At 42.6% G+C, this 20,446-nt stretch overlaps 1 protein-coding gene across 2 annotated transcripts; it reads right to left on the bottom strand.

Annotated features, from left to right (window-relative positions):
* Positions 1 to 1,829: 1,829 nt before the first annotated feature.
* Positions 1,830 to 20,373, bottom strand: LOC147193886 (protein phosphatase 3 catalytic subunit alpha-like). Of its 2 annotated transcripts, XM_086130731.1 has the most exons (14): positions 19,270 to 20,369; positions 14,577 to 14,777; positions 12,534 to 12,658; positions 12,325 to 12,436; positions 11,841 to 11,986; positions 11,601 to 11,740; positions 6,784 to 6,861; positions 6,589 to 6,683; positions 5,235 to 5,360; positions 5,031 to 5,108; positions 4,529 to 4,613; positions 4,259 to 4,356; positions 3,700 to 3,750; positions 1,830 to 3,308 (listed from the first exon to the last, which is right to left on the bottom strand). In XM_086130731.1, the coding sequence occupies exons 1-14, from the start codon at positions 19,322 to 19,324 to the stop codon at positions 3,130 to 3,132; spliced, it is 1,569 nt and encodes a 522-aa protein (XP_085986857.1). In that variant the 5' UTR covers positions 19,325 to 20,369; the 3' UTR covers positions 1,830 to 3,129. The 2 variants fall into 2 exon arrangements, with proteins under 2 accessions (XP_085986857.1, XP_085986858.1); XM_086130732.1 differs by lacking the exon at positions 3,700 to 3,750 and having other exon boundaries at positions 19,270 to 20,373.
* Between the last annotated feature and the right edge of the window lie 73 nt (positions 20,374 to 20,446).

Below are 20,446 nucleotides of genomic sequence, written 5' to 3'. Positions count from 1 at the left end.
TATTTATTTTAAAATACAGAAAAAAATATATATCCAGTGTGGTGCGGTTTAGGGTGGATGATAATAAATGTACTATTAGGGTTTCCCTCCCAGGGTGCAATTCAAATGACTGGCATATGGAATTGGGGAGGAAGAATTTTCATTGATGATGCTCCGAGTCTGCCTGGAGATGACACTGCATTGAATGCTGAAAAGCATCCTCGTTTCTGCCACGAATGTCAGGTTGTCCAATTCTGCGCCCACGAGAGAGCCCGTTTTCCTCCTCTGAAATGAATACCGTTTAAAATACTTTTTTTGCATCTCTTTTCTTGATAAAGCTCGTATATTTGCGACACATATTTGCGACACATGTATTTGGAGCATATATATATGCTCCAAATACATGGAGCACACACACACACACACATATATATATATATATATATATATATATATATATGTGTGTGTGTGTATATATATATATATATATATATATATATATATATATACACACACACACATATACACACACACCCTTTGTAAGGGTTGGATTTCTGATAAACAGCTAAATCTGATTTCTCTCCCAAGCCAGGCGCAAAATCGGGATAAACGGTTAATATTCAGTGAATGGGAAAATGAGTGACTTGATTTTGTTCATGCATATTTTATTCAATAGTAAAAAAAAAAAAAAGAGAGAGAGAGCGATAGAGAGAGATTTGTCCCATAGGGCATGCTTACAATGTGTGTATCATTTAGGTAGTCAAATGCCAAAACATATCTCTAGAGATATTTTTAAAAAAATGCAAGATAAAATCCATTATTTTTGTCAAAATATGCATGTAGACCATACAAGAACCAGAACAAGAGGAAGGAAAAGAACCATAAGATTAAATTGTAACAATAATGGTAATATCAGCAGTAAATAGAACCAGTACAGTTTCTTGTTCAACGTAAGTGTGACACGTGATTTTCTTGGTGTCCCATTAATTTACATCTGAAAACCATGCTATCATGCTTTGGCAGCCTGAAAGTAGCTTTTCACTGAGATTATATTCATTCACACTATTAAACATGTTCTGTACATCAGTACAACAGAAATGTAAACAAGGCTTCACACCTGTGAAGGGCATCCCTGCATACGACGACTCAATATAAAATTAAAAGCAGAGGTAATAAGTAACATAAAAAAATTGACAAAAACAAGAAGGAAGCCTATTTATCAAATTTATAAAACAAGACAAATGAAACAACAAATTGAATTTAATCATAAAATAATTCAAGTTTACTATTTGAATCACGACTACAGTATCACAATTATAATCTCACGTTACAATTAGGAACTTAACTGCATGCATTGATGCGTTCCGTACCATTGATGCCGTGTTTAAAAACCACTGTTTTGTCCATCCCGGAGTCACAGACTGCACCCTTTTCTTTAACGTTAAAAAAAAAAAAAAAAAAAAAATTAAATATGTGAAACATTTTACTTCAAGTTCGGGCTTCCTACTTTAGTGACTTTCCAAATTCTATATAAAACAAGCAGTTAGTCATTTTTTAATTATTAAATTGCAGGAAAAAAATGTTTTTTTTAATCACAGTGTGGACACTTTCGTGAAGTTCCACTGTCAGATTCGTCATTTAACAATAAATGACCCTGCCCCTTATAATTTAAGATAATACAATACATGTACCTTTAAATTTGTCGACTTCTCATACTGATAACGTTCTTTCTTTAGCTAATACACATTTAAAACTCATATGCGGGGGTGGAAAAAAAATGAGGCGCAAATGCACACCTGAGTGACAGCACACATCTCGAGCAGTGCTGGACAAGCAGGATATATTATAACCCCCCCCCCCCCCCCCCCCAAATCTCTTTCCTTCTTTGTCTCTGTTTTATAGCAACGCAGGCGTGATTGCTGAAGCTTCTTCAGTGGAGGAGGATGCTCGAGTATTATTATTTTTTTGTCTTTCTAGAAAGTGAGGATGTGCGAGGTAATGCCATGCGTTGCCAACGTGAGCACAAATGATGCAGAGAGGCGCAAATGTCTCTTTGAGGACGGCTTTGATAAAAATAAAAAATGCATCCCTTTTCACATTCTCTTAATAGATACTGTAGATACCGAGGAGATTAAGTCTCCCATCCCCCACTTTTCTGCCCTCAACTCCTCCGAGTTGCTAGGAGATGACTGGCGGCGAGTCATGTGGAGGTTTAATCTCACACTGCAGTGACTTTTTAATGCTCATCTTTCAAGAAAAAAATATATCAATACAAGGTAAATAAATAAAATAATCCACACAGATTAGCCATTCAACTTCATGGGAATTCCTCATTGTTAGGGGGCATTTTCTACCTTTGTTAACTTTTCCAAAAAGGTCATGATTAGCCTCCGTTGTAATGTTGTGACAATATTGTCTGATTATGATTTACCTGTGACATCTTCTGACTTGTACGTCTCCAAATATGCTCAAGTAACCAAATATGGTTTGTATCCAAATAAAGATGACCGCCACACAGCATGATCTCTAAAGTTTCATTTCATTATTAACACTATTTATTTATTTGTCTTTTTTTTTTTTGGGCAGATTGGTTTGGAAAATTTGAATGGGCACATTTTGAAGTAGCCAAAAACAGTTTGTTGCAAGACAAAATCCCACTACGAAAGGTGTTCTGATATAATACTCTCAAAGCAAGATAAATATCCTCAAGGTGTGAATCTGTGAATGACTTGATATAAACATTAAAAAAAAAAGAATAAAATCATTTGCATGGCACAGATACTGAAATGTTGCCTTTTGCCGGTCACGTGTCCGCGAAACAATGTCCGACTTAGTTCAGTCTGTAATTGAGCAGAGAGAGGGGACAACAAGCGGACAACTTTTAACTACACGGCAGCCCTCAGGCCCCCCCTCAACCTTCACATTCCGTCACTAAATAAATGACCTTTTTCCTCATTTTACATTTGCTGCAGATCCCCTTCTGTCTCTCTGATGTGGGCCCGTTTGTGTTTCTATGTTCTGAGGCCTGAATTTCGATTTGGCAACGTCTCACTGCACGGGGGCGGGGGGGTGGAATATCTGCAAGGTCGGAGCCCCCCCCCACTACCCCTGCCTAGCTCCACCACAACCACCACCATCACCAACCGAGGCTCACTGGATGTTGCTGTTGTCATCCGTGCCGTTCGCCTCGGACATATTCATCTTTCCCATGGAGTGACCCACGTGGTTGACGCCATCCCTGCGAGGGGGCATGCGCTCGTTGATGCGGTCCAAGCCCTTGGCTTCCTCGAAACTGGTGATCTTGTGCTGGGGGGAAAAGCCACGGATGGCTGGGGAGGAGAGGAACACGGCACACAAACGGAGGGGGATCAGACTCGCATTTATTGCTGATATTTTCTGTTGTTCTCTATCTACTTTATCTCCACTGTGAGGCTGGAAACAGTCTTGTATCTTTCTAAACCCCTCCATGTTTTCCCAAGTCTCTTAGCTCAAAGTGTGCTGATTGTTACACTGACTGAGCATTTATAAATGTTGCCTCCCAAATGTATCGTCTCGTTTGCCGTACAAGCAGCCATTAAGGAGCAATGTTTTGACCAATAATGTGTGTGAAATGTTGCTCGTGTGGGGTTGAGAGGTGGACCGGGAAGATGGAAGGAGGAAACCCATATGCTGGGAGGATTTGGGAAGGCTGAAGGGAGGGAGGGGCTCACACAGGTTTACCTTCTCCGTCCTCATCACTCGTCTCGATGGCTTCAATGGCTTCAATGGTGGCTGGGGGAGGAGGAGGAGGGGAGCAGGTTACTCCGGATAAAGCCATGCAAATGTCAAAAGGGCAGCCCCCGCTTGAAAAGGCAGCTCAATGTTAGGTCGGATGCCATTCGTATGTACGATAGCAATGGAGTCAAACTTGGTGGGTACGCCATGCATTGACGTGGATTGGAGAGAATCAGTGTCAACTACAGGTTAAAAATCATCAAAACGTGGAGAGTGGCAAACAAAAAGAGAGAGCATGGCAGGGACACATCAATATGAAACATCATGGACTTTATAAAAAATACTTTGGACCATTTGGAGTTTCTGCTCGGTACCAGCGAGTATGCGCACGTGTACAAAAAATACATTGGAGTGAAATTATACTAAAGATCTCAGGGGCAGATGCCTCCAAAGAGATTTTTTAGGAACCCCTTCAGAGGGTGACGTTGAGTTGAAATCACCACGAAAGAAGAAAATCTGTCAAAAATGTACGGAAAGGAATCTTATTCTCCAGCCTTGTACTTACCACTCTGCAGCGTCTGTTTGCCCCCAGAGAGAACCCCGCTCGGCAGCATGCCGGTGGGCGTCAGGCCCTTGAGCGTCAACACATTTTCACTCTCCTCTCTGCAGGTATCACAGATCAGACGGATCAGATGGTCTGAACTCGTTTTGAAATGGGTGAAAATATCTTGCCCTTTCTTGGACTGTTAACACCTCTACCGCTGACTGGCTGCTTCATTGTGTACAAAAGTTCCACAAATGATGGATATAATACAAAACTATATGCTGTGATTACCTGAGGACCGAGAACATCTTGGCCATTTTCCCAATTGCACGGATCTTGTTTCGAATCACCTCCTTGCGTGCAGCAGCTGCATTGGCTGTCAAGAAATGTATGTGTGAGTGCCGCTGATGCTTTGTATTGATTCGAGACCACAGAAAGGATCATTTTCAAGCCTCATTTAAAAACTTTTTTTTTAACCAGTCAAATTTTGTTGTTGACAACACTTAATTCTGTGGTGTGTCAAATTTAGGAGACATTTATTCCATTTTACAGGGAGTAACATTTAGATGTGTTTAAAATTTACATTTAAAATCGACTGTAGATTCATATTCAGACTGAAAATGTATATTTAGAATGGCATCGTTTAAAGCTAAATATGAGTGTTGCTTCAATTTTCAACGTGGGCTACTTGACAAATGGCACGACATCTCCTGCAAGAGCTCATGGCGTGTCTGCGTTTGCGTCACAAATCACAGCATCTCACATTTCAAACATTGCTAAATTGGACAGTTACCGTCGAATATCTCATCTTCATCATTCATTAGCTCGTCATCGGAGCATATACTCAACACATTCACCAGCATCTCTGTGACTAAGGGGAGAAGGAAACAGAGCGTAGGTAAGAGGTTTGGAAATCGAGCAATGATCCATGGAGGTAGCAGATCGTTACATAAGCACAAAGAAAAGCAGCAAAGCGGAAACCGGGCACATTCCATACCTTTCTCTCCAACGAACGGCAGCGACCAGGTGAAGACGTCCATGAAGTTGGGCAGCCAGTAGGGATGAGGTGAGCAGTTGAACTGTCGGATGTTCATGACGTTGTTTTCGTATTTGAGTACAGCAGCTGGGAGAAAAGCAGCAGCATGTGAATAATGCCACTCCCCGCCGAAAAGAAATTCTGGCAAGATAGCTTTTTCGCACAGCATATATACGGGAGTATTGCGATAGTGTCTGTCTACAGGTGTTGCTCCAACATTTTTGACCAAGTACCCATTGTTGAGAGGATTATTCGGTGTACTGCATTTTTGTTCTCATAAAGCTAAGGGAACTTTCCTAAGGCAAAGCTACATTGTTTTAAATACACATGATGGATTCCTCTTTGTACACTATGTTTACTTCGACTGGGAGTGGCATTGAACAGTTCGAACTGTTGCTCGCTCATAATTCAATTATTTGCTCACATGTCAACGCAAAAAAAACAAACAAAAAAAACTGAGTCGTTTACTGAAAAGCGCTCAAGGCTCCACTGTATGCTGAAATAACAACCATCTTGATGATCTTCACCCGTTTCATTGAACACAAAGCTATTATTCTATTGAATCCACGGCAACAGGTGGGGACACGGGTGAATTGTACCTTATGCCATCGAGTGGAAGAACATTTCATTGTTCGGCCTATCACTACGCCTCGCTAGGATAGATATGAACAAAGATGCATTTTTTGTAGTCAATGAATCATAATAATCTGACCCATCATGTGACATATGATCACTTCCAGTGGTTGGAGATCACTGCTACACGACATAAGCAATGCTTGCCTTAGAGGATTAGCGATGACTTGACCTCAAATTTCATGACTGTAAATTGCACCCTCGAGAGACATATGGCCATAATTTGACAGTAACTAATCTGGTGTTGACGAGCAAAAACTTTCCTGTAGAGCTAAGCAGGAAACAGCCAGTAGAAGGCATAACTGAGGCCAGCTGACACTGACTCTGATACTTCAAGAGGCATAAAGCCACCTGGTGATACTGTAGTCAGCCTGCCTACGGTCCCACCCACGCTCCCCATATCCCACAGCCAATGGCAAGCAAGACGCAAGATCTGAGAGCACCAACACACGGGGGGCTTCCTGATGTATTCCTATGTCTTGTTCACAAGCTGTAAGCTACTATATTGCAGCATATGCTCAGTGGCCACAGCATTAGGCACACCGCCACAATCTCATGACATCGAATACAAGAGCCGCATCTGCCAAATCAGAAACCATTTGATGAAGAGTCTGCACGTTGGGTCAAAGAGGAAAATGAAACCTCAAATTGAAATTTAAACGCAAACAAGAAATTTGCTCACCTTTGTTGTTGTAAACATCCAAGTAGTTTGGTGCAGAGAAGATGGTGATGAGGGATGGGAATCCTGTGGTCTGGCTTTTACGATACATCCGGTAACTGGTAGTGAGCAACAACAACACCAACAAATAAGAATGACTTTTTTAAATGCACAGTTTGGTCTTTTGATGTGTCTCCATAAAGCACAGTGAGAACTTACCCTGCATCTTGTGCCTCATGCGCTCGGATAATTGATAATAGGTTATTGCTCTGTAGGAACTCACAAACAGCTGGATAACTGAAAAGAAAAACATGTTAACACAACAATCATAATATTTTTTTGAATAAAATTGAAATTGCATTGGACGGTTGTTAGACAAGAAAATGTGGAAAAACTGAAGTTTGAAGTCACCCCGATTGAATGAGAGTTCCAGCTAATCGAGTCACTATTAATAAACTAAATAATTTGTGTAGTCCATGTTTTTCCCCTTTCTAATTGTACCTCAACCTGACTATTTGATTTACAGTTTCCAAATATAATGAAATTAGTATTCTTTGTTTTTGATTAATAACAAATATGTACATTTTCACTCGCGTCATCAGCATAAAATATGAATTTGAACATTTCAGATACTTATTTACAGGTGTAAATGTATTGGTTCCAACATTGACCCCTGGGGAACACCACACATAAATATCCAAACCCTTTGATTCATACTGTGCTCTCCTGGCCCATTCAGCTCTTGTCCCGGAATCCCAAATCGTTCAAATTAAATCAATCAGGGGACATGAAACTGTTTTGATGTCTCATATCATATCACACAACAGAATGTCAGGTTAGTGATTATAAAACAACCCAGTCGTAGATACAACGAAATATATCGCTCATAAATATATTAATGAAACACTTGCAGAGGATGATGCAAGCATGTGGAGGAAAAAAAAGAAAAAAAGAATGCAACTGCTACTCAAACAAGACAAAATAGCCCAGCAAGTGGCACTCACAGCTTCCTGCCACCCAGTTATTACCTGAGAGAAAATGAGGTGCTCCAATCACTACAAATAAAAAACTGCATTGCGTATAATATTTTTCAGTGGCTAATGTATACATATCCAAGTCCAATTGATAATGAGGTCTTGCATTGAAAAAAAAAAACAAAAACCTTTTTTTTTTTTTTTTTAAACGTGGTATTATTATGTGAAGATCTCCAGTCACAGTTTAGGACCAGGACTTGTAGACTGCGGTTGAGACTCCTTCAGGAGGAAGGTCTGACAATTGAAATGCTTCCATGCTGCATTATAAATATGATGCACCACAGAGCAGCTCTCAACACAGCTGTTATGCAACACCGTGAAAGGCGTTATGTCATTTTGAACATCTTCAAGCCCTCGGGTTTCAAACAAAGATTATATATTGATGAGTAATGGCTTTTGATTCCGTGTTGTTGCCCTTTTAGTTGTGCCATATAAACCCCCCCCCCCAAAAACAAGACAGACAACCAGTCTTACATCTGGCACGATCAGTCACTTGTACCGGCATATCATCCCACGCTGAAATTGTTGCAATTGATGTTACAATAGCATGGAGATAATCCAGCTAACATTTTCGAAACATGTTCCAGATGAAGGCATCAGCCAAAAGAGTGGAGGCAACATGACACGTCTATGACTCCACAGGGCTTTCGTTGCTTGTTGCTCGCTAATGTATTCAATTTAGAGTTGCGACTGCGATGCATTTCATTAAAAGCCGCCATGTTTTTCATTGCATACATAATTGCACGGAAATATTGGCATGAAGCATGTTAGCATATAGATGTAGATTGCTAATTGGTGAAGCCTCTAAAGTCATCTCAACGATTTCATTTCACGAGTGGGTTTTGCTTTTTGGTGTGAGAACTGATGATAATCATAAAGCCAGAAGTTGACAGAGTCACGAAATGTTTTGACAGTAACAGTTTCAGCTGTTTACTGCTTATTTAGTCTGTCCATATTCATTTGAAAGCAGAGCAACTTGGAAGAGGTTGTGTCGGACTTTAGCGGCAGAACCAGTCTTGGTTGTATGAAATGGCACTGGCTGAATGTTTCCTTCTAAGTGACTCAAGTGACTAATTGACTTTACACCGATCGTCATCAATTGTTAAATTCCAGTCACTTTGGAATCTAACGCAGCATGTTGCGCACGCCTCCCATCATCTTCCTCTCCTCCGGCACTTCGCCGCTGCCTATCCACGCAGCCATCAAACTTTCACAAGCGTTTGAAATATTTAAACGCTTCAAGGTTTGCGCTGGAAGGAAAACAAGGAGCCCGCTGTGCCCTGAGCACCTGGCAAAACTGTGCCATCCCTCTTTTATCTAGGTCACATGGCGAACGTTCCCAAGGTGGCCCATATATAAATTACAGAAATAGCTGCGCTCACATGGATACATTCACTGCTCCGCAACGGCTGATAGTGAGCACTGATGAGACAATCTAAAATGCTGGACTCAACTAGTGTTTAAAAAAACCAAATCAAAAACATTGAAACAATGACAATGCATTTATTTGAGCTCGTGTTTGTCTTAGCCTTTTGGTCTTGAATAAAGAATGCTTATTAAAGCAGGAAACAAACATCCCAAAGTACAACATGTACTTGATTATTTTCTGTTCACTCCAACGGTTTCTATTGATTCGTCAGAGAAAAACACACACACACACACGCACACACATTGCCTGCCTGCGGCTCACATTTCTTCCCTCCTTTGTGAAATTATGTGTCGGTGAGCCTGCGAGTGAGAGGGAGCGCAAGTGAGAAATCTGACAAGTGAGATTGAGCGAGAGAGACAGAGATGGAAGTTCTGTGCTGCAAACACAGTCATAAAATTGATCAGTTAGCCCGCTGGTCATTGCCTTCGTTTGTCTCGATGTACACGATGCAATGAACTAGCCTTGACTCTCAATGGAGGGGGAAAAAAAAGTAGCATTTTCGGATAAATGTCAACATGTGGGTGTGGCTGGTTGCTCATGCAGTGATGCTCAAGTTACCTTGTCTGGAATGAACATAAAAGAATCGATTGTTCATCCTTGAAATGACTGTGGAGTCTTAATTTTCCAACACTGACAAAGATGAGCAATATGTAACATTTTCAACACGATACCACGATATCAGACAGGCTCAAATATTGCGTAGTAAAGTGAGACATTTTTTTTATGACTTCGAGAAGATGACTATTCATCAAAATTCATCATATAATACTGTATATGCACTCATTTCGTGATACATAGACTGGATCTAATTAGATCCATTGCTGGAACTGTATTTCATATTCCATCTTTCCAACAATAATAATAAGGCCAAGTTTTGATTGTCAATGCCATCGAGTTGGTTATGTTGGTCGTGGATTGCATCATACTAAAGCGTTTTCAAATATTTTTGCCCCTCTCAATAAACAACAATAAATACATTGTTCAATTGATGACGTTTTTTTTTTCCCTTCAAGAACAATCAAGACAAATTAGACGTATGCCACGAGAAGTGTCATTTTTGCTGCAATAGGGAGAACGCACGAACAGCAAAAGCCAAATCAAGACACATGCGACATTTACAAATTCACGGCTATTTCAAATCGATTTTATGTGTATTGATTTTTGCTAAGTCAAATAATACTGCAAGTCGTGCTCGTTTGAGTGTCATGGTCACGTTACGCCCGCTTTGGGAACTTGCTTGACGAAGGTGAGATGACTATATTGTACCATACGTAGTATTGATTGACTTTTCACATCGTTCTCCCTCCACTCATTAAGGGCTTCTTATATTTAAGGAAGCGATTATGTTGCATTGGCCATCGAGCCCAAGGGAATGCTTCTTCCGTCCTAACGCCGGCAAAATAGTAACGTGGTAAAAGGTCACAGGCGGTAAATGACAATTACGTTGCAGGCTCCTCCGCATTATCATCTTCACGAGCGGTGCTCTCACCGAGGCATATTCTTTGCTGGCTACTCGGCAAGGAGGACGATAAACATACACTTCGACGTCAGAAGTCATCCGCCGTTTGGCTCGTTTATAACTACAGAGCATTGTTTGTGTGTTTGTGTGTGTGTGTGTGTGTGTGTGTGTGTGTTGAGGTGGCAGGGATGCAATGCTGAACGAAAGTGCAGTCTTTTATTGTTCTTACGGCTGAATATTAAAAGTGGTTAACTTATTTTTACATCTGTATCATAGTGATGCATGTAGATTGACGTCGCTAACTCTCTCTTTTTTTTTTTATAATGACAACAGGTTGTGCTGTAGGTCATATTGCAAAACGGTTCAGTATTAATGGATAAAAGTGGGCTTGTGGTCGATTTCCTACGAAGTTCTTGGGACGTTGACATCAAATACAATCATTGGATCTCCAAGGCACAAAGTGAAATATCTACACTGAACCCTTCTGTCCCACTATTTCATCTGATGGGTCATATATTCTTATTCAATTTCCGGACTGATATATGACGTGAATATATGAATTTGAAATCATTCTGCACATTCTGACCTTGTGTGATAGGAGGTAAAATGCTCTGAACCGCCATAAAAAAAAAAAAAAAGAGTTTCACCCCAACGGCCGCCGACTCTCATCGCCACGCCATGTCCACAATAGAGGCTCGACTCTCAATTTCTGTCGAACGTGCGCTTCTTAAGATCTGCTCAATCAACTCGTATATCTTAACTCATTCAGTACCAGCCAAGTCTAGACCAAGTCTGAAAAGACGTTTAAAAACGTCTTTGGGAGTGAATGAGTTAATCATTCCATGTTCCCAATCCTATGCTCATTTCTGGTCACTTTTTAATTTGGGGAAAAAACAAAAAACAACTTAAGTACTGGAGATCCTGGCCATAGCCAAGGTGCAAATGGTCAATAGTAACTTTGCACCGATGCATGAACAATTTCTGGACCTCGGAGAAGATGCACTGGAGTCCAAATAATTCGCCTTACAGAGTACATTAGTGTGGATCACATTGTGGAGGACAGAAATGAACTCAAACTGAAGCCGCATTCGTGACAGGGTTGTGGTAAGCTCACCTGTAAAAGTAGGAGCAGCCTCGTACTGTGTTGTGGCTGAAATATTCCTGCGTTTTCTCGTTGCCAAAGTCCTCCAGAGGATCCGACCACAGCAGGTCACACATGGGCCCGAAAGCCGGTGGCTCCTTGAACCGATCCAACTTGACACGACAGGCGGGCAGAGACACTCGATTCATGAGACAAAAAAAAAAAAAAAAAAAAATCTGCCCGCGGCTGCGATATCGCCCGCGGCGGTCTTACCTTTTTAATATCATCTAAGGTGTGTATTTCAGGTGAGAGTCCGCCGTGGACGCACAGAAACTGCTGGTTCATGAGCGCAGCCAGAGGAAGGCAGTCAAAAGCATCCATGCATGAGTCGTACACCTGCTCCGAATATTTGATTTTACCTGCCGAGCAAAGGAAGGAAAATTAGCCGTACGTGTGATGTCTCCGATCCACTACGGAACCTAACGCCTGCAGTAGTCATGAAAGAAAGAAGAAAATGGAGGATGGCACATATGCAATGCGATGTGATTTTAGTCCATTCAATTCTACTCATTTGCGCTGTCAAGGCTGAACGACCTGGACCCAACATGCCCCACATCAAATGTGACATTAACCCTTTCATGCACCCTGTAACCTGATAGCATGAGAAGATGTCCACTGTAGTAATCGCTGTCCCTGAAAGGGTTAATATGAAAAATACTCAATGCACTGTGCACAATGAACACTGAGGGGTACTCACATTCTTGTTTGAAGGTGAAATATTCTGTCAAATGTCTACATTCATGATTTCCACGCAGTAAAAATAGTGTCTTTGGATAGAGGATTTTCAGTGACCAAAGATATAAAACACACTGTCGAGACAAAAAAAATGCAAACAAAGTGTTTGTTCGGTAAGTTACAAAACGCCAGCTTATAAGAGTACGAGTCATTTTCCACTGTTTTCTTCACCTCAATACTGAAGTAGCCACGGTCGACATAGTCCCCCAGGAACAGGTAGCGTGTCGTGGCTGGTGATCCGCCCACTTCGAAAAGCTTCATCAGGTCGAAGAACTGCCCGTGGATGTCCCCACAAACTGGAAAGCAATGCAAGGAAAATGAACTTTTAGTCAGCTTCTGCATCGCTTTTATGATGACAGCACTTGGACTCTGGAACCATTTCAACTTCCCTTATTGTCTATGGTAAAGCTAGCTTTGAAATCCAAACAAATCAGCGATTCATCGTTGACCCCAAATGGTCCAACCTAAAAATTTCATGCTGTATTTCAAGGATCGTAAAAAATGTCAGCTTACTACGAATGAGCCTTTTTCTGTGGGGGAAAAAATGCTCACTTGTATAATGAATAGCTGAGCTGGATGCTATTCATTTTGTCCTGAATATTTCTGTAATGTTCACTGGAAGTTGCTTCGTCACCATTTGCCGCTGCACTTTTTTTTTTTCTTTTTCAGAATTCAGCTTGCTTTCTCATCGCTTTCATACTGCACTGTTGTGTGGAATGTTATGAGTTTAAGAAATTATATGAGCGGATATAAATTTGTATTTGTAAGAAATGTTTTTTGGCCGAAAGGCCGTTGTCCGCCTAAGAGAAACAAGACCCTTTTCAAGAGGGAGATGCATACTGGCCCCCCCCCCCCCCCCTCCAATCGAGCACTGTACGACTCTGCATTGCAAACCAACATCTCTTTTCCTTGTGGCCTTCAATTTTTCATTATGGTCTCTGTGTCCCCCTCTCTCCTGCTCACCACCCCATCTCCTCTCTCTTTTCCCGTCTCCCCTATCAGCTCCACAGTGGCCTTCGCCCACTCAAAGCTTGGAGCGATGTGCGTGGGAGACTGCTTGTGTGACTAAAGCAATCATACACAAACACACACACACACACACACGCATGAACATGCGACCGCGTATCCACATGCATGTACGCAAACATCCACGCTGCATGCCCATGCACGTTTTTGTTATATTTTTCAAAACTCTCAGTATGATCTGACACAAGCGGCATGAGTACAGTGACCAGGAAATAATCTGTCGACGTCCACCCCTAATGGACACACAACTGAAGCTTCAGGTGACCGATGGTTGCGATCAACATCCGTATGCGCCAGTTGGTCCATCGTCCATATTTCATACTCCTTAGCGAAAGCTTCCGCTTACCTAACTAAACTTGTGTGGCATCCTTTTCAGTTAAACAACAAAGACGATGAATTGAATCCTCAACAAAAGGCGACTCAACAAAATAATTGTTTGCGGGAAATGACGTTTGCTCAATTTTACGTACGGTTCCAAAGCACTGACAGTTGATACTTTCCATCCTTTGTAAAAAAAAAATTTTTGTGTCAACATGGTGAGTGGCTAAATATATTGGTCAGACTTTGAAGCTACAAAAAAAAGAAAAAAAAATCCCTTGATGACTGTATGCCCAGAATAAAAATGTCTTTCTGGCATGTTCGGCATGGACTAAAACTAGGCCACAACTTAGGTTGATCAGAGGGAGGCAGTGGCAGACTCAGACGCTGCCAACATTTTGGAGATGTCGCAATTTTAGCAAACGTCCTTTTAACTTGATACGCCGGGTAGTTGCAACAGACATCAAAATGTCACACGCTCTCGCTGCGGCTAAACAGACTAGCAGGTACCCGATTTAGCACAGCTGCGTTACTTGAAAAGTCTGCAGAACTGATCTGTTGGACATTTTCCCTCAAAATGGACAAACATTCACACCGATGGACAGTTGAAAGCCTTGAATGAACCGCGTTGCTCGCGCCCTTTCTTTCCGTTACTGATTTCTTGTCTTTTTTTTCTAATCCATTAAAAAAAAAATCCATTCAACAACCGCTGTTTTTTCTTTTCCGTCTTTGAAAATCTTAGTGGTTCTAGTCCTTTTTGCATCACTTGAGTGGTCCCCCCCCCCATCTGGGTTCACCATACAGTTTTGATAGCTACCACTTTTGTGCATGTGTGTGTGTGTCATTGCCGTTTCTTAATGTCAAAACTACCTGTGACCGGCGCCTCAATGTCCAGTATGGTTTTCTCCTGGCGCAGGATTGCCGCTCCTTCATTGATGATTCGCAACGCCACGGCTTCCTCCACGCGGCCCTCCTTGGTAAGGTGGGCCTTCAGGAGATCCACTCGGGGTTTCCCTTCACAGTCGAACACTTCCTTCATGGTAAGGCGGTGGCTGAGGGGGAAGGGGACAGCTGGGGACCAACAGATACACGGGACATCAAAATCAATTTTGGCACCGAAAAGTGAGACTCGCCGCAAACTCCACTCGAGAGCGAGCGAGACGGATAACCACGCGGAAACCTCGTGCACGTTTTCGCCGAAGGCGAAACACAACAGCGACATACATTTGTTGTACGCAGCATGTGCAATCGACTCTAAAAATATGGCTTGTTTAATATGCACAAGGACAATAAATCCATTTGCGGACCCAAACGGTAAATTATTCAAAACTATGGCTGGCACAATAATTCTTCTCGAATACGTAGAAGTAAAGATTTGTTTTTCAAATGGTGACAGGCTTTGAAATAGACTGCTGGATATTTCCTTAGCTACCCGTGCACAATCAAAGCAACATACTTTGAGCTTTGAGTGTCTTGGTTTCTTCACTTAGTAGAAGAAGGCGAAGGCAAAATATGACAAACACCTTTCAATAAATAGAATGTTATATGAGCATTATGAGCACTAATGTAGGGGGAAAAAAAATATTCGACTAACATGACCATGTGCTCAATATAGCCAACAGTATCTCTGGAATGCAGAATCCCGTGGCCATTAAAATGCACCTGTTACCTAGCCTACAAACTGGCTGCGAAAATGTGAAAAAGAGATCATTATTCTGTGTCAGGAAAGGTTATTTATCAGATGTGGAGTTGATCCCTGCGCGCTGTGACGACGGGCTTTCAGGCTCCGTGTATTGACGTTAATCTATAGATCATCAGGCTTAACGGAGAGACTCTTTCGACACGGGGCCGCTGTAAATAATTCAGATGAATGGAAAAATAAGACAGATGATTGCAAAGTTGCAAATTCCTCCACTGATAACGCGCACGCCTAGTGCACGTTCACCAAATCGGCAGTTAGTTTGCCTGCCAGATTTGAGCCCCGCGAAGGCGAGCTGTCGGGGCCTTGGGCAGAGCCAAGCGAAGGGAAGAAAAAGGAACGTGCCTCAAAGCTTAAAGTGAACATGATCAACATGTTCTTTAATAATGAATGCGAGGCTAGAGAACTCTCAAAGTCGCCGCTCCCGGGATAATGAGGCAAGCGGCAGCAAGTGTTTTTAATTGGAGGAGGAGGGAGAGGAGGGGTGGGGAATGTTCGCAGTGTGCATCTGTGATGGCGACGTGCGTTTTGACACATTAGCGGCACACATTGTCTGCACTGTCAGCACACACATACGTACACAAACGCACACAAGTGTTGGAAGTTTGACTCGAGTGATGTCATCATTGAATTTGGAGTTTTGGGGAGAACTGCGCGACGTGCAGTGTATGACGTGACTGAATAAAATCAATAGCCAACAACCTCCGTAAGCATTACCATTTGTCGCAAAAGGACAAATTTAGTACCTGTACATAGGCTACATGCATTATCTCATATTTTCATGAAGCCCCCCCCCCCCCGCCCCCCTCCACGGAACAATAACCCAGATCGACACAGTGTTATGCTGTGCAACGCACACAAACCCACAGCCCGATGTACAGTGAAGAGACGAAAGAAGCTGACTCCAGCTCAGCGCCCGAGCAGCGGAGTCAAACTATGAAATACTGTATGTTGCCGGGCAACAGCAGCAGCAGCAGCAGCAGCAGCAGAAGCAAGCAGCAGCTGACTGTTGGAGTCGGGCCAGTGCCGACGCAGAAAACTACATTTGGCATTCTCATATGCGCTGCTGGAAAAAAAAAAAAAAAAAAAAAGCACATCAACTGCTGTATCTGCATCGGAGGCCATATCGAGGAGTTTCAACTCACGCCGCTGTCAAGTGACATGTTTTTCAAAACGCGCAGGGTAAAGACACCATAAGGCAGCGTTGCGTTGCTAATGAGCAATCTTGAGTTCGGTCAGGAAATGCTGAATGGCTTCTTGGCTACGTCTAATGAGACGGTGTCCGTTTTCGAGTGAAGCAATTAACTTAGACGGACATGAGCGACTCCATATCTTCGACATGTGATTTGTGTGGGAGGAATCAAATGTGAATTGCCAAATCTGAGTATTGCTGGATCATGACCATGGAAGGGTCTACTGGTGGTTTCAGGCATGTGCACTGCGTTGCGCACCATGCGAAGCCACATAGGCTGACGTTGCAAGGGTGGCGGGCAAAGCGCGCCGAGTTAAAAAAAAAAATTGGGACTTGTCAATCATTGGCTTATTGAGAATGTGTGTCCTCTTGTGGAGTTGCGCTCTGTAGAGGAAATTCCACTTCAAAGCTTGAATACGGTAGAGAAAAAGCTCACTTGAGGTCAAGCATTTCTCAAGGGGGGGGGGGGGCATTACACAGGGTGCCAGTCAAGCTCGGACCGCCACTGGGTGGGTTCATAACTATGGATGACACCTTAATAGAAAAACACTTCGGACACGGAGTTGAATTCTGATGTATTTTCTTCTTCTTCTTCTTTTTGGGGGAGGGGGGGAGAATGACATTTTTTCCAATACATATTGCTTCATAATGACCTACATGACCCATTTTGACTAAAACGCCTTCATTTACACACAGTAGCTTACTAAGAGCCCCCAGCGTAACTGGCCTGGATATGCCTCACCATTCCCCGCACCACAGTGGTGTTCGTCCCCTTGCAAAACAAAGTGCACACAGGCCAGCGGATAATGCATTTAGATTCTGTTTCTTCTGTCACATTAAGGATGTGGAATCGAAATAAGAGATGGTATGAACTTGGAGTACTTTCACTTGGGGGGGATAAAAAAAACTGGCTTGTCGTCAGTAGTTAGCTGCACGGGCCACATACAACGACTGTCTCGACGAATCAAAATCATCTGCTTTTATCACCTAAGTGACACAATGGTGCTTTTTGTATCCATCTTTAGATTTTCCAGACCGAACTAGTCGTGAAATACCTTTTTGAAATGAAACTGGGAGGACACATTTCAAATGTAAAAAGTGTTATATCCAAGCACAATCCTAGTTTGTTTGAATGAGGAAGAAAAGAATAAATTTAAGCAGTATATCGTTAGCTTGAAAGCAGAAATGAATAAATCACTTGTAATGTATTGTTACCAAATCTGTCAAAAATACCCATATGCCTGCTAAGAAATTGTCCAATTTGAAATATGATTTGGGCAATGACACTGTCAGACATATTAACCTACTTTAGGTACCCCAACAAATTCAAAAAATCGTCCCTTTGAAAAATAAAAACGTGGTCGAGAGATTTATTTATTTCGGAATTGGTAAGGCAGAAAATATGAATATTCTGTCTCATTACAATGTCACAACTTAAACAAATACGTCTTTGGCAGTGTCAATCAAATCCGAACGTTTTCATCTATGTGAAGGGACAATTTTATTTTTATTATTTTTGAAGGCGCTTGTCTACTGGAACCCATGATGGCCTCAACGGATTGCAAGTTTGAAGCAATGGAGGATTTAATGAGACATGCTTCTGCAAAACATCAAATTGAGGGGATTTTACACAGATGAATCATGCGCCTCGAGCACAAATATAACGATGTGTCAGCAACTGTGTGATGAAGTGCACAAGTTAGAATCTAGGGTAGCCCATGTTATGGTGTGGCAATAACAAACGACGGCATACAGTAATTCATCTAAATTGTCATTTATGTAAAATCTTCCCACCCTTTAATATTGGTCATTGTGGTAGTAAGGCACTCGGTGCGTCAAGTATTTTTTTTAAGCTGTACTTGTACAAAGATGGAGAGATATGGACTTGGAACATCTACAGTGCTGCTATCTAAATTTCATCTCATTCTTTGTACAAGACTCGTCAACTCAAGTGCAAAAGTTGCTGATCCTGAGTGAGCTGCGCAGCCATCGCGCTAATAATGCTAGTGAATACATTGGCGTACCCTGAGCGGGTCCATGGAAAAAATGAGTTATTAGTTATGGCACAACTGTGCGTACTTCATCATCCTGCATTGATCAGACTTTGCTTGCATCCACGGTGGATGTCCTGCAGCCTTCGCCCGCTCATGCATCTTTTGTCAGCCCTTGGATGAGCATACAATTACAGATACGAGTCAATTATTGTTCATTTATAATTCCATGCCACCTTCTTGTTCTTCCACCCCGTCAAAATCCTGCTGCATCACTGCCCCATCTTCGAGCAGGAGCTCAGCATTCAGCTGTTCCCCCCCCCCCCCACCACCACCACCAACCTCCCTCCAAGCACATTCAAATGATGACAGCTGAGAACAAACATAAAAAATACATGATTGCGTTTTTAAAATGTATACACCCATATCACCCTACGCAGCCGTGCTCGTCTGAGTTCGTGTAGGCTGGCTAGAAAATAGGATTGTTTGTCAACATTAAAAAAAAAAAAAAACAGACAACTTGACGGCCGCGAATGCACCACGGATGCACGACTACGTGGATAGGGAGGGGGAAAAAAATAGAGGCCACGTTCACGCCATGGCACAAGAAGCGAAAAGCCAAGATGTTATGTAATATCTCGAGGCAAAATGAAGGCTTTATTTTGTGGGGGTTCTACTCACATTTCACCACCCGATCGGCGGCGTTTAGGACGATGTCAGCGTTGGACATCTTCATGGGCAGTTTGCGGCTGTCTGGAAACGCTTCCCTCTTTCCCGAACGCGCTGAAATACAAGATCAACTCTCAGCGCTGCTGCTCCGAATGCAATTGATGCTGTGGCATCACTCGGATGGTGAGGATGAGTCCCCCCTCCTCCTCTTTCTCCTCCTCTTCCTCCTCCGTGGGTCGGAGCGGCTGTGCCAGGGTAGGACTTGATGCTGCTTCTTTCCGAGGCTCGGGTGGATGGATGCTGGATACTGGAGAAAGCAGGATGCTGGGCTAAGCTGCTGCTGCTGCTGCTGCTGCTGCTGTGGGGGAGGATGCACGGGAGAGGGAGGGAGAGACCGCCAGGGAGGAAGAGGGAGGGGGCTTTGAAGGGAACTCCCACGCAAATTTTTCAGCAGACCGCCTGCCTGATGCATGCCTTCTGAAGGGGCTGCCCCCGCGCACGAGCGCACGCCGCACAACCGCGGTCGATATCAGGAATATTCTCGCTATGCGTGAAAATAAGCACACGCAAATGCGGGACAAATATGAAGGTGGCTGCACCCATCCCTTCGAAATTCCCTGCAAATATTTTTGTAAACATTCTATGTTCGCGATAAAACGCGAGACGTTCAAGAGATACGCGGGCGTCACGTGACTTTGTTTATAAACGAGCGATGAGTTATCTCACGACATCGACGTTTTAAACATACTGTGGACGACATGTAAATACTGAAATGTATTTGAAGCAGATATAATTGAAAGGATCTAGGATGCCGTCGTTTGGTCTGCAGTTGGTAAACGAGTCTTGACAGCCATTTATTCCTACGTTTGAAAAAGCGTTGCAATTCCCACTTGTGACCACGCGAGGCTCCCATACAAACGACGCTGAACTGGGACAGGATCCTGGACTCCACTAATTGATCTAAGTTTGTAGAACACATACTACATATGCTAAACCTTCAGCATGGATATGTTTTTCAGCTGGTAAAAGGCTGTTTTACTCATTGATTTGATATGACTGCTGAAAGTCAGATCCAAAGCACACGGAAGTTTCAGATTTGGTCTTTGGTTTTTAAGACAGAGCCAGTACCAAGAGCCATCCTCTTTTCCTTATTGTTGAAAACACTTTTACTTTTTGTTGAAAACACTTG

Source organism: Hippocampus guttulatus, chromosome 15 (genome assembly GCF_054856545.1).
Source record: "Hippocampus guttulatus isolate MCC_2025c chromosome 15, RoL_Hgut_1.0, whole genome shotgun sequence".
NCBI classification, from domain to species: Eukaryota; Metazoa; Chordata; class Actinopteri; order Syngnathiformes; family Syngnathidae; genus Hippocampus; species Hippocampus guttulatus.
The sequence above is the reverse complement of the archived record's forward strand: the minus strand, read 5'-3'. Positions and strand labels throughout refer to the sequence as shown.

Excerpts from the sequence above, each read along its gene's own strand:
- LOC147193886 (XM_086130731.1), bottom strand. The coding sequence starts at position 19,324 with ATGAAGATGTCCAACGCTGACATCGTCCTAAACGCCGCCGATCGGGTG. Across the intron at positions 11,987-12,324 it reads TTTCACCTTCAAACAAGAAT|GTAAAATCAAATATTCGGAG; the intron begins GTGAGTACCCCT and ends TTTGCTCGGCAG. Across the intron at positions 5,109-5,234 it reads GCCGTTCGTTGGAGAGAAAG|TCACAGAGATGCTGGTGAAT; the intron begins GTATGGAATGTG and ends TTCTCCCCTTAG.